Consider the following 13,947-nt stretch of genomic DNA (forward strand, 5'->3'; position numbering starts at 1 on the left):
ATATCCCACTAGGGTGCCAAAGACTAGTTCAAAATTTTTTCTGCTATATGTTTAATGCTGCTTTCTAGTCTGTCAAGATAAGCTGTGGCTCAGTTGTGTTCTAGCCTTCTTGAGAAATAAGCCTATTGTGTTTTCTACCCAACCATTAGAAATACACCACTTTTTCTTGTTGTTGCTGTTGTTTTTTTTAGACGGAGTGTTGCTCTGTTGCCAGACTGGAGTGCAGTGGCGTGATCTCAGCTCACTGCAATCTCCGCCTCCTGGGCTTAAGTGATTCTTTTGCCTCAGCCTCCTGAGTAGCTGGGACTACAGGCGCACACCACTATACTCAGCTAATTTTTGTATTTTTAGTAGAGATGGGGTTTCACATGTTGGCCAGGATGGTCTCGATCTCTCGACCTCGTGATCCGCCCACCTTGGCCTCCTAAAGTGCTGGGATTACAGGCATGAGTCATAACACACCATAACACACCATTGTAATCTAAATCTGAAAACGTGATTCTTGCTCTTCTCATGATGTGGATCACATTTCAATAATAATGATGACTATGATTTTAAAATATCATAAAAAGGATGATGAAAAAGAATCAACAATAATCACTGTTAACAGTTATTTAACACATAAAATGGTCCAAATCTTAGGCTTTGTATATATTATATCCTTTAATATCTAGAATATTCTTTTAAGAAGATATTATTCTCTTTTTTGCTCCTGTAAGAGACTCTATGAGACTAAGCGCTTAAGCTCTGGATTTAAGTGTGTAGACTTGAATAGTGACGTTACAGCAAAGTAATTGAATCACTTGAGAAAACTTAATTACTTACTCTCTAATTCAACTTCCTTGCCTATAGAAACTGGAAAATATTCCTACCTCATAAGTTTTCTTGTAGGAAGTAAACAAAATAAATACATAAAAAGTGCTTAGAACAGTATTTGACCAACAGTAAATGTTTAAAAACATTTGTTACTATTATGCTCATTTATATGGAAATCATTGGAAAACGATAAAATTATTTCCTTTCTATTATACTTGACATGGCTAAAGTCTTAGTGAGAAAAGTACAAACATCGTCATACCTGTGTATCCAGTTTTGCAAACACAGTTGAAGCTTCCTGGAAAATTCTGGCAGACAGCACCATTCTTGCAAGGACTCTGCAGGCACTCATTGATATCTCTCTCACAGGCCCTACCAGTGAAGCCATCTGGGCAGCTGCATGAAAATCCTCCCACTAAATTGTGACAGGTTCCACCATTGTGGCAAGGTGATGGAAGACATTCATCTATATCTATTTCACACCAGCTTCCCGCATATCCTGGCAGACACTTGCATAAGAAAGGCTGCAGAGGTTCATTTGCCACGATGATGACTGGAAGACTCTCACGGCTTTTTAATACGGAGCTCACAGCCAATCTTCTTAGACAGCTCCCTCCATTCTGGCATGGGCCATGCACACAGGAGTCATGATCCACAGATTCCACCTTGACTCCACTCTGCCGGAATAGGATCTCTTTGATGCTTTCAAAGAAGGTTGCTACGCCACTGGGATTCACATACTGATTATGATTTCGCTTCACAGCTGCCAAAAGAAACGTTCTATTGTTCTCTTCATATGCACTGTACAGTTGCACAGCAGTCCCTAAACCCGTCAGCTGTGAGCTGGCAATGCGTAAAAAATGAAGGTAGTGGTTGGTCAAGAAGTCCTTTACGGTTGGTATGCCGAGACGAAGTAAGATGCTATTATCCACTGTGGCATTGGAAAATCCAGCAAAGAAAACTCTGATGTTGCTCGTGACTGTGCTGTGAACTCCATCATTGCTAAGGACGGTCAGATCAAACGTACCATCTGTGGACCTTGGCTGGGAATTCAGATCACAAGTACCCCCTGGAATACTGAAGAGGCTGGTAACTCCTGAAGTAAGGGAGCAGTGGAAGCTGTCTAACACATCTGGATCCTGTGGCTTCACAGAGCCTAAAATCCCACCAGGAAACAAGTTGCCATAATAATTAACAAATATCTCCACCGTCCGAGACTGTGAAGGATTGTCATTTTGGTCTATAACTGTGATATGCACAGTTCCTGTGGAAGACATTTGAGGAACACCAGAATCCTTGGTAACCACAGACAGATAGAAGTCTGCAATCTGCTCTCTGTCAATCTCTCTGGTTGTGCTCAGAACTCCAACAGTGCTCAGGCTGAAATAATTGGTGGAAGGACCTGTGCTCAGCAAGTAATAAGTAAAGGGACCTTGATTTGGAGGGAGATCAGGGTCAGTGGACTGAAGGGTCATCACCAAAGTGCCCGGCCGTTTGTTTTCCATGACTTCTCCTTCATTGACAGTCAGCATGGGCCCGTTATCATTTATATCTTCCAAGGTGACTAATAAAGAGGCACTACCTGTAGCTGAGGGGGTCCCTGAATCAACAGCCAAAACTGAGAGGTTATAGATGGGAAGGGTTTCTCGATCTAATTCTGCAGTAACGGTGATCTGTCCTGTCTGTGGATTAATAGAAAAGGCACCATTTTCATTCCCTGATCCGATGAAGTAAGAAAACCTGCTCCAGCTGGGGATGGAGTCTGAGTCAAAGGCACTAACAAAGGTCACATGAGTTCCTATTGGGACCCCTTCACTGATCTGCACACTGTAGATGTTTAGAGTAAAAACGGGTGGGTCATTTGCATCAAGCACGGTGACATTTACAGTGACCTCATCTATATCTGCACCTCTAATGCTGCCAAAGTTCTTGGCCAATACTTTCAAAGACACCCTTTCTTCTTTTTCTCGATCAAGAATTCCAGAAACATAAATCTGTCCAGTCTTCTTATTAATCTGGAAACCCTTCTTTCGACTATTGCCAAAAATCAAATAATGCACCTCCCCATCAGTGCCCAAATCACGGTCACTAGCAAACACTTCTCCAACAATAGTACCTTTAGGAGCTGCTTCTGAGATTTCAAAATAGTAAAGTTTGGAAACAAAACGGGGCACATATTCATTTGTTCCTTTTAATTGTACATTAACAGTGGCAAAGCTACACCTTTCCTCATCGGGGACATTGAAGGCTTTCACAGTAAGATGGTAGCTCTGCTTGGTTTCAAAATCCAAGAAGCCTTGAGTGGTTATGACTCCTGTGTTAGGGTCAATGACAAAGAGGTCACCGTCAGATGACTGTGCAGTATATGCAATCACAGCATTTGTTCCAGAGTCAGCATCTGTTGCATTTAGGTGGATAACTGTTGTTCCACTTGGGGCATTTTCCAAAACAGTAGGGAAATAGTCATCAGAGAGGAATACTGGAGAATTATCATTCACATCAATCACATTTACGGTCACACTGCAGTAACCAGTTCTTGCAACCCATCCTCCATCTATAGCACTAATTGTCATTTCATGTTTCTGGCATAGCTCATAATCAAGAGCTTTGGCTAGTGTTAATATACCTGTAGAAGAATTGATTGCAAAAATGCCTTCTTCATTTCCTGAAGAAATGCTGTACTTTATCAAGCCATTCATCGCTGCGTCTCTGTCTCTTGCAGAAACAGTTCTGACAATGGACCCAATGCTATGGCTCTCAGGGATAGTTGCACTCATGTGGCTTTGAGAGAATTCAGGCGTATGGTAGTTTTCCTCAGTGACAGTTATTTCAACAGTTGCTTGGGAAGAAAGTGGAGGGTTTCCTTTATCCTTTGCAGTGACTGTGATATAAAAGTTTTGGTTCAAGTCAGAAATCAGGGAGGATGCTACTGAAATCCACCCCGTATCATTGTCCAACTTAAATTTTCCTAAATGGTTATCATTAGAAATGAAATATTCCACTTCTGAATTCAGTCCAAAATCTTTGTCATCAATTGCTGTAACTTTGATTAACTTCGTACCAACCTTAACATTTTTGGTGACTGGAGTGAAATATTTACTTTTAAGAAACTGAGGTGCATTGTCGTTACTGTCCACTATGTTGATGGTAACTGTTGTCTCACTAATTAAGGAAGGATTACCTCGATCTGAAGATGTCACTATAAAACTATGCCTGTTGATATTCACATTACTGAAGCCAGTGACATTTTGATATTTTAAGATCTGTTTATTGAAAATCTCTCCAGTGGTGGCATTAATCCTGAAATATTCTGATTGAGATTTTATAAAGTAAAACACTTGTCCGTTTGATCCCTCATCAGGATCTGTGGCAAATACCTGAGTTACTTTGGAACCAATCTCAGTAAGTTCAGGGCAATCTAAATAATAGGAAGGTCTGCTAAACCTGGGAGCATTGTCATTGACGTCTGTCACAAATATTGTGACATCTGTACTTACAGTCCACCCAGAATCATGTGCAGAAACTCGAATTCTGTAACGGTCCGTATCTTCCCTATTTAAAGGTCTGCTTATGACAATATCCCCTGTGCTGGGATTAATTGCAAATGGAAGACTTGTGTCCATTATAGAATATCTACTAATTGCATTAATCCCAATGTCTTCATCAGAAGTTGTGACACGAGTAACTGTGTATCCTAAGGGGGAATTTTCAGGAACATGGGCACTAAATATCTGAGAAAACCTAGGGGCATTATCATTTTCATCTAAAATGTTAATCATGACTTTTACTGAAGTACTCTGAGAAGGGGACCCTTTGTCTGAAGATTTTATGGTTAGAACATAATGAGATACTTTTTCCCTGTCCAAAGGTCTAACGCTTCTAATTTCACCAGTAGCGTGATTGATACTGAAACTATTTTCCATGTTGCCATTAACAATTTCATAATCTAACTGTCCATTGGGTCCACTGTCCTTGTCCACTGCGGAAACAGTAAGTATTTTTCGAGGGGAAAGGTTTTCCAATATTTCAGATACAAATGGGTCTTCCTTAAAAATTGGGGCATTATCATTGACATCTAATACTGTTATATCGAGTTTCTCATAAGAGGAGAAAGGAGGGAAACCACCGTCTCTGGCCTCTATCCACACCACATATTTTTGTATCTTTTCAAAATCCAGAGGTTGACTAATAGACACCTGCCCTGTTAATTGATCAATCTGGAAAGTATTGCCAAGATTCCCACTTGCAATATAATATGACATAGGTTCTCCTCTCAAAGAGGATCCCGTGATGGTGGTGACAAGAGAGCTGACTGGTTGGTTTTCAGGAAACATGAATGTCTGTTCTTTGGCTCTGACTTTAGGGAAATCTGCCTTATTCACGAATCTAACAGTCACTGTTGTAGAATCTGTCTTTGGAAATGAGCCACCATCTTTTACATGCACAGAAAATGTCACTTCTGAAGCTCCGTTTAGTGGTCCAGTGGCCATAATGGCTCCCCTCAGTGGGTCAATGTGAAATTTTTCAGAATTTCTACCCGAAAGAGAATAATGCAGTTCAGAATTTGGTCCAATATCAGCATCTGTGACTGTAACCGCAAAGACAAAGGAACCTATAAAAGAGAGAGTGTGCAGTTATAATCATGTGGAATTTAAATAAAATATTTGGTAGCAGATTGCTGCTTGATGTGACCTTATTTTTTCATGATTACTGGGGAGAACAGTATCTCCTATATTTTCTCAGAAGTTCACAAGTCAAATCTGCTTTATGATTGTCTTCAGAGACTAACCTGCCATTTTCTAACTAAAATTTACAGTCTGTTGGATTTAATACTTTTCAGTATGCTTTTGAGAGAAGCATAGGGAAAATAACTTGTTAATCATGCAAAAATCATAGTTTCTAGGAGAAAAATCTGCACATAAAACAACATTCCAAGAAACATTATATGCGAGCTCTGCAAAGGGCTATGCCTCTACCCAATGCAAAAATACCATTGCCCTAGTATGTCTTAAAATATCTTCCAATCACTTTATATGTAATTGTGTCAACAAAAATCTTATATTCATTACCATTGATTCCTTATCCCCACTGTTTTATGACAAAATTCCTTTTTATGTGAACCATTATCAGACGAAGAAAAAGTATATATGTGTATGTGTGTGTATATACATACACAGATATATATATATATATATATATGCCAATTAAAGTAATTGTAAAGTAGTAAGAAATAAGAATTGAGGGATAATGGACTCATTTTGGACTCCAAAAGTTAGTGCTTACACTGAGTGCCAATGAAACAGATTGTAGTAAAAATATGCAGAAAAGCTGCCATAAGGACATATTTTCAATCTACTCATTCAGAAACCATTCCCAAACCTGCACTCTCACCCCTACAGAAGAAATGGTAACAAAAGTAAAATATCCTTTATTTTAAAAAGGCCAGTCATTCTGATTAATTATAATAAGTCTAATGAGGAAAAGATGCTTAAGCATACCTCATTTTACATAGGAAATTCTATCTTGCACCACCACACATTGGATGTAATTAGAACCATGCCTGCCAACATCACTTCATCTGAAGACCTTTAGCAGGTATTTGTCACTTCGATATTGAGACATTTCCTTTTGATAGAAAGTTGGCACATACATTTATGAATCTTATATTTTAGATTGGTATCATTTTCAGATTAATAGAAGATCAAAGATCACTGAAAGGAGGATCTGTTTACTCAATCTGTTTATTTTTTTTTCTAATCCAAATATTTCCAAGCAAGGAAGATTAAATCAATAATGAGCTATATTTCTATATTTTCCTCTTTGAACACTCATTTTAAAAATTAAAAATGGCAGATTTGTGCAGTACTTAAGAGAGTATGCCTTTCTTAGCAAATGCCAAACTAAATTTCAAGAGATACAGAAAGATAAAAGCATATTGTCAATATGAAAATGATTCATAAATGGATCCATAAACTTACTAACAGAACAATTTTCATTTGTAGAACCTGGGATAAAATAAATATTAACAAGAAGTATCCATTTATTAAACTTTTTGAAAAGGCATCTATGAAAAACTGAAGTAAAATATTCATTTTCCACTGACAAATATATTTGAATGCCTATTATCTCCCAGATCACGTTTCAGGTAGTGGGATATGGCATGCAAAATGGAGACAATGCCCCTCCTCTTAGGAAACTTGCACATAATTTTTCCTCAGGCCATAAATATCAATAACTATGATGTAATATATACGTTAATTATTTCTAATATTCAAGTAATATTAAGAAATAGTAATACATAACAACTATAAAACTTTATACACAATTAGTCTGGCAAGAAAGGGTTAATTTTCAAGTTTCAAGCATTTTTTTCATTTCCACTAGACAAAACCTGAATTTTAGAGGATTTGCAAAATTAGGCTATATCAGAAATATGTATGTAAAATATCATAACTATTTTTATAGAAATGTCTGATACATAGTTTGCTTATATCCAGGTGGCCTCAGAGTTTGGTTGATTACCTGGAAGAGTAGGAGATGGGATGTGAGTGACATATGGGTGATGCTGAAATCTTGGTGGATTGTCATTGACATCAGTCACAGTGACAAGCACACTGGTGGAACTAGAAAGAGGCTCTGGATATCCCGCATCACTGCAGACTACCACCAAAGTATAATTATCTTTTGTTTCCCTATCTAACAATGCACTTGTGATGATTTGTCCTGTGGATGGGTTGATCGTGAACTGAGAGTTTCCACCGATGATCCTATAACTAAAGAAGAAAGCAGAAATAGGGATATGTCATATAGTTTTAATATTGTAACTTCTATTTACTATAATTTAAAAAATGAGGTAGAAATGCAAGAAAACATTACAAGAAAGATCATACAACAATGTTGGAAAGAATACAACTAGATCTAGCTAATAAATATTTCAAATGTTCTGTGAACATCATATTGGCAATCTTTATCGTGAGATGTCCAGTTATGTCAAGGAAGTCTTCAGAAGGTTTGTAGGACTCTTAAGGTGTGCAAGGCCACCGAACAAACCCATAAGGCTTTAAATAAATGAGCCAAAAAGCATAAGTCAGGGGACTTGCTTTAATATTGTGGTTAGTGGCCAGGATTACAAATGAATATCTTTTAAATGAAACTAAAAATTATTTTTCTGCTGTATACCATAATAAACCAGAGAAGATCAGTTGAAAATTGTATTCTTTTAAGGCAAAAACTGTATTTGACATGTATCTGCTTCTCAGAACAACGCAAGGACTGATTATTTATACAAAGACCTTTCTAGTGATTCATTCTGTCTTTGTCATTCCTCATATGGTTTTGTTGCTTTCTTGTCAGGAGAGATATGACATCTTCATGGATGTTTTGATGCTAACCAGATAGGTTAACAGGCAGGAGTTTCCACCGAGAAAAGCTTCCCTCTCCTTTCTGAAAAGTAAAGTTGTCTGCATATACTCCTGATTTTGTGTATAAGGTGGGGTCCCAGAAATCAGCCAGGAAAGAAGTAGCTAAGCTTCAAGGTTCAGGAATTGGCTATGATCCATAATTTTTAAAGTTGAAAGATAGCATGGAAATAGATATCTTTAAAAGTTTTCTTCTTTTATAACGAACAAAGAAATACCCTTGTTGGAGTAGGCTGCATGTTTCTACAGTTTGCTTTGTGTCTATATAAACATAGCAACAGCATATACCTAATATAAACTGCAGGGGAAAAAACTCTATATTGCAGCCAGTAATATGTTCATTCCTCCTATTATGCTCACAGTTTAAAACAAATATTTCAGCACTTTTTATCCTACTTTACTGAAATAATCAACTGTTGAGGAACTTATATTTAAAAATATTAGAAGTCTTATAAAATGATAGCAAAACAGGGAAAGAATAGAGAAGTAGTTTGGTTGAGAAATGGCTTCAGTATTGATAAAAGTACTTTGCATCACTCAGATTTTTAATACGTTTGGCAAATCACATGACAAAATCAGGCATGCGTGAAAATAGCATTAACTATAGTTATTGGACCAGAAGTGACTAGTAAGTATAATTATTGTCCTTTACAGTAGATAATATCTACCCTCTTTATCAGAATATAAATATCAAGTTTTAAACATGAATTCTTAAAACTTGAAAATTCAGGACTCAAAAAATAATCAAAATACCTTATCATTTTACAAAGTGTAGAAAACCGAATTTGAGAATTGTGTAATCTGATTTTTGGAACCTTGTTGCTATCAGTGGATGTAGAAGTAATCAAATAATTTAATAGGAAAAAAAGAGTAAGCCATACTGCCATAAACTTTTTTAGTTTTATAATGGCAAGGATCAAGGTTCAATCAAATATTTATTCCTATAAATATTCACATATACAAATAAAATGAGATTGATAAAAAAAGTAAATTTTCATCTGGATTTTTTATATATGTCAAGACTATTGTGTATTATTAAACATAATGCATTGACAGGCAAACGGTGTGGCCTTTAGTATAGTTTCACTAAATGATCCATTCAAAATGACTTGCTATGATTTAAATGTTCCCTTCAAAACTCACGTTGAAATTAGTCATTGTAACAGAATTGTAACAATGTTAAGAAGTAGGGCCTTTAAGAAGTGATTACACCATCAGGGTTCCATTATTATGAGTGAATTAATGCCATTATCACCGAAGTGAGATTTAGTTATTGAGGGAATGGGCTTCTGATAAAAGAATGAGTTCAGCTTTATTTCCTCTTTCTGTCTCACATGATTGCTCATCATGTGATGCCTTCTGCCCTTCTGCCATGAAATAACAGACAGGAAGCACTCACCAAATGCAGGCCCCATGCCCTTAGACTTCCCAGCCTCCAGAAATGTGAGTCAAATAAACTTCTATTCTTTATAAATTACCCAGTCTGTGACTATAGCAGCAGAACACAGACAAAGAAACCTATGCTATGAATTCTGATTTTCCTATTTTATGCTATTGAACATGCTATTGCCCGTATGATTGTCTATTTTAAAGTAGGTAATATATTTAGTACTTTTTTACAATGAATGAGTAAATTGTCATTAATATCTAATTAATTTTTTCTAGACTTCCCTAGATTCTAAAGCATATAAAAGTATATTTTAAATATGAGATGTTCTATATAACACCAGTCAGATGCAAATTTATACTTCAAAGTCTTTATAAAACCCAAGAAACACAAGAAGCTCTGTATCTAGATTGACAGTTAAGATAATATGTCTAGATTTTTGTCACATCTCTTACTTGAGGTTTGGTTCTATTCTCATCCCTTCTGATGAACTCTATTGCTTTTCTGGCCTGCATTAATTTTTGTAAAGTTAAAATCTGTATTAGATTGTGTCTTGTGGTATCTTCTTAACAGTTAAACAATTATGCTGTTATTTAAATATTTCCAGGAGCTTATTGATTTCTTAGTGCATATCAAGCACACTATGTGGCAATTTATATATGCTCTTATTTAAATCCCAAAACAATCCTTACAGTTTATTCTTAGTTTTGACTGTTTAGGGATAAGGAATCTGAATCTAACAGAGACTAAGGTAGTTGCACAAAAACATACAATCCATAAATAGCAGATCTAGAATTTGAATTTCTGTCTTTAAGACTTCAACATGTACTATTTCCATTATACCACAGCAGAAGGAAGGTAAAACTCAACTGAGGGAATGTAGTGAAGATGGGAAATGTACCGATTGCTAAGGCCAACATGGACTCTTAGTCAAGTTGTGTCAAATAGAATTTGTTCACATTTAGTTCAATGAAAATCAATAAACATGTTAATTTATTTTCTAATTTGAGAATACATTAATATTTTAAATTATTTGAATAAACAGAGACCACTGTGATCTGAACCCTAAATCAACTATAGCTTTTGTAAAGTTAAAATATCCCCATTTGATTTTTTTAAACTTCTTTGCCTCTTCCTGAGATCTACTAAGATTATAGGCATTATACTGTCTACTGGGAGAACACGATCTTTAGTAACAGTTAGGAGACTGATGCTAGGAAGAAACTGCATCAACTAATGAGCAAAATAACCAGCTAACATCATAATGACAGGATCAAGTTCACACATAACAATATTAACCTTAAATGTAAATAGGCTAACTGGTCCAATTAAAAGACACAGACTGGAAAATTGGATAAAGAGTCAAGACTCATCAGTTTGCTGTATTTAGGAGACCCATCTCAAATGCAGAGACACACATAGGCTCAAAACAAAGGGATGGAGGAAGATCTAACCAGAAAATGGAAAACAAAAAAAAAGGCAGGGGTTGCAATCCTAGTATCTGATCAAAGAGACTTTAAACCAACAAAGATCAAAAGAGACAAAGAAGGTCATTACATAATGGTAAAGGGATCAATTCAACAGGAAGAGTTAACTATCCTAAATATATATGCACCCCATACAGGAGCACCCAGATTCATAAAGCAAGTCATTAGAGACTTACAAAGAGATTTAGATTCCTACACAATAATAATGGGAGACTTTAACACCCCACTGTCAACATTAGACAGATCAATGAGACAGAAAGTTAAGAGGGATATCCAGGAATTGAACTCAACTCTGCACCAAGTGGACCTAACAGACATCTACAGAACTCTCCACCCCAAATCAACAGAATACACATTCTTCTTGCACCACATCACACTTATTCCAAAATTGACCACATAGTTGAAGGAAAGCATTCCTCAGCATATGTAAAAGAACAGAAATTATAACAAACTGTCTCTCAGACCACAGTGCAATCAAACTAGAACTCAGGACTAAGAAATTCAATCAAAACTGCTCAACTACATGGAAACTGAACAACCTGCTCTTGAATGACTACTGAGTACATAACTAAATGAAGGCAGAAATAAAGATGTTCTTTGAAACCAAGGAGAACAAAGATACAACTTACCAGAATCTCTGGGACATATTTAAAGCAGTGTGTAGAGAGAAATTTATAGCACTAAATGCCCACAAGAGAAAGCAGGAAAGATCTAAAATTGACACCCTAACATCACAGTTAAAAGAACTAGAGAAACAAGAGCAAACACATTCAAAAGCTAGCAGAAGGCAAGAAATAACTAAGATCAGAGAAGAACTGAAGGAGATAGAGACACAAAAACCCTTCAAAAAATCAATGTATTCAGGAGCTGGTTTTTGAAAAGATCAACAAAGTGATGGACCTCTAGCAAGACTAATAAAGAAGAAAAGAGAGAAGAATCAAATAGATGCAATAAAAAATGATAAAGGGGATATCACCACCACCGACCCCATAGAAATACAAACTACCATCAGAGAGTACTATAAATTCCTCTACACAAATAAACTAGAAAACCTCGAAGAAATGGAAAAATTCCTGGACAAAAATACTCTCACAAGACTAAACCAGGAAGTAGTTGAATTCCCGAATAGACCAATAGCAGGCTCTGAAATTGAGGCATAATTAATAGCCTGTCAACCAAAAAAAATTCCAGGACCAGATGGATTCACAGGTGAATTCTATCAGAAGTTCAAGGAGGAGCTGGTACCATTCCTTCTGAAACTATTCCAATCAACAGAAAAAGAGGGAATCCTCCCTAACTCATTTTATGAGGCCAACATTATCCTGATACCAAAGTCTGGCAGAGACACAACAAAAAAAGAGAATTTTAGACCAATATCCCTGATGAACATCGATGCAAAAATCCTCAATAAAATACTGGCAAACCGAATCCAGCAGCACATCAAAAAGCTTATCCACCATGATCAAGTGGGCTTCATCCCTGGGATGCAAGGATGGTTCAACATATGAAAATCAATAAATGTAATCCAGCATATAAACAGAACCAAAGACAAAAACCACATGATTATCTCAAAAGATGCAGAAAAGGCCTTTGACAAAATTCAATAGCCCTTCATGCTAAAAACTCTCAATAAATTTGGTACTGATGGACCATATCTCAAAATAATAAGAGCTATTTATGACAAATCCACAGCCAATATCATACTGAATGGGCAAAAACTGAAAGCATTCCCCTTAAAAACTGGCACAAGACAGGGATGCCGTCTCTCACCACTCCTATTCAACACAGTGTTGGAAGTTCTGGCCATGGCAATCAGGCAAGAGAAAGAAAGAAAAGGTATTAAATCAGGAAAAGAAGAAATCAAATTGTCCTTGTTTGCAGATTACATGATTGTATATTTAGAAAACCCCATCATCTCAGCCCCAAATCTCCTTAAGTTGTTAAGCAACTTCAGCAAAGTCTCAGGATACAAAATCAATGTGCAAAAATCACAAGCATTCTTATGCACCAATAACAGACAAACAGAGAGCCAAATCATGAATGAACTCCCATTCAGAACTGCTTCAAAGAGAATAAAATACCAGGAATCCAACTTACAAAGGATGTGAAGGATCTCTTCAATAACTACAAACCACTGCTCAATGAAATAAAAGAGGACACAAACAAATGGAAGAACATACCATGCTCATGGATAGGAACAATCAATATCATGAAAATGGCCATACTGCCCAAGGTAATTTATAGATTCAATGCCAACCCCATTAAGCTACCAATGACTTTCTTCACAGAAATGGAAAAAAAACTACTTTAAAGTTCATATGGAAACAAAAGAGATCCTGCATTGCCAAGACAATCCTAAGTCAAAAGAACAAAGCTGGAGGCATCACGCTACCTGACTTCAAACTATGCTACAAGGCTACAGTAACCAAAACAGCATGGTACTGGTACCAAAACAGAGATATAGACCAATGGAACAGAACAGAGTCCTCAGAAATAATACCACACATCTACAACCATCTGATCTTTGACAATCCTGACAAAAACAAGAAATGGGGAAAGGATTCCCTATTTAATAAATGGTGCTGGGAAAGCTGGCTAGCCATATGTAGAAAGCTGAAACTGGGTTCCTTCCTTACTCCTTATACAAAAATTAATACAAGATGGATTAGAGACTTAAATAGTTAGACCTAAAACTGTAAAAAACCCTAGAAGAAAACCTAGGCAATACCATTCAGGACATAGGCATGGGCAAGGACTTCATGTCTAAAACACCAAAAGCAATGGCAACAAAAGCCAAAATTGAACAATAGGATCTAATTAAACTAAAGAGCTTCTGCAC

The 13,947-nt window shown here is 36.5% G+C and overlaps 1 protein-coding gene across 3 annotated transcripts in view; it reads right to left on the minus strand.

Moving 5' to 3' along the window:
- Positions 1-13,947, minus strand: part of FAT4 (FAT atypical cadherin 4) — a 186,916-nt gene that overhangs the window by 39,098 nt on the left and 133,871 nt on the right. For 2 of the 3 annotated variants that reach the window (XM_023217611.3, XM_023217610.3), the window contains exons 9-10: positions 7,339-7,589; positions 1,079-5,428 (exon numbers count right to left, since the gene is read on the minus strand). In XM_023217611.3, the coding sequence (XP_023073379.2) occupies positions 1,079-5,428; positions 7,339-7,589 (4,601 nt within the window). The remainder of the gene's footprint in view (positions 1-1,078; positions 5,429-7,338; positions 7,590-13,947) is intronic. The other variant, XM_023217612.3, reaches the window with a different exon arrangement.

The sequence above is a fragment of the Piliocolobus tephrosceles genome, chromosome 3 (assembly GCF_002776525.5).
Source record: "Piliocolobus tephrosceles isolate RC106 chromosome 3, ASM277652v3, whole genome shotgun sequence".
NCBI lineage: Eukaryota > Metazoa > Chordata > Mammalia > Primates > Cercopithecidae > Piliocolobus > Piliocolobus tephrosceles.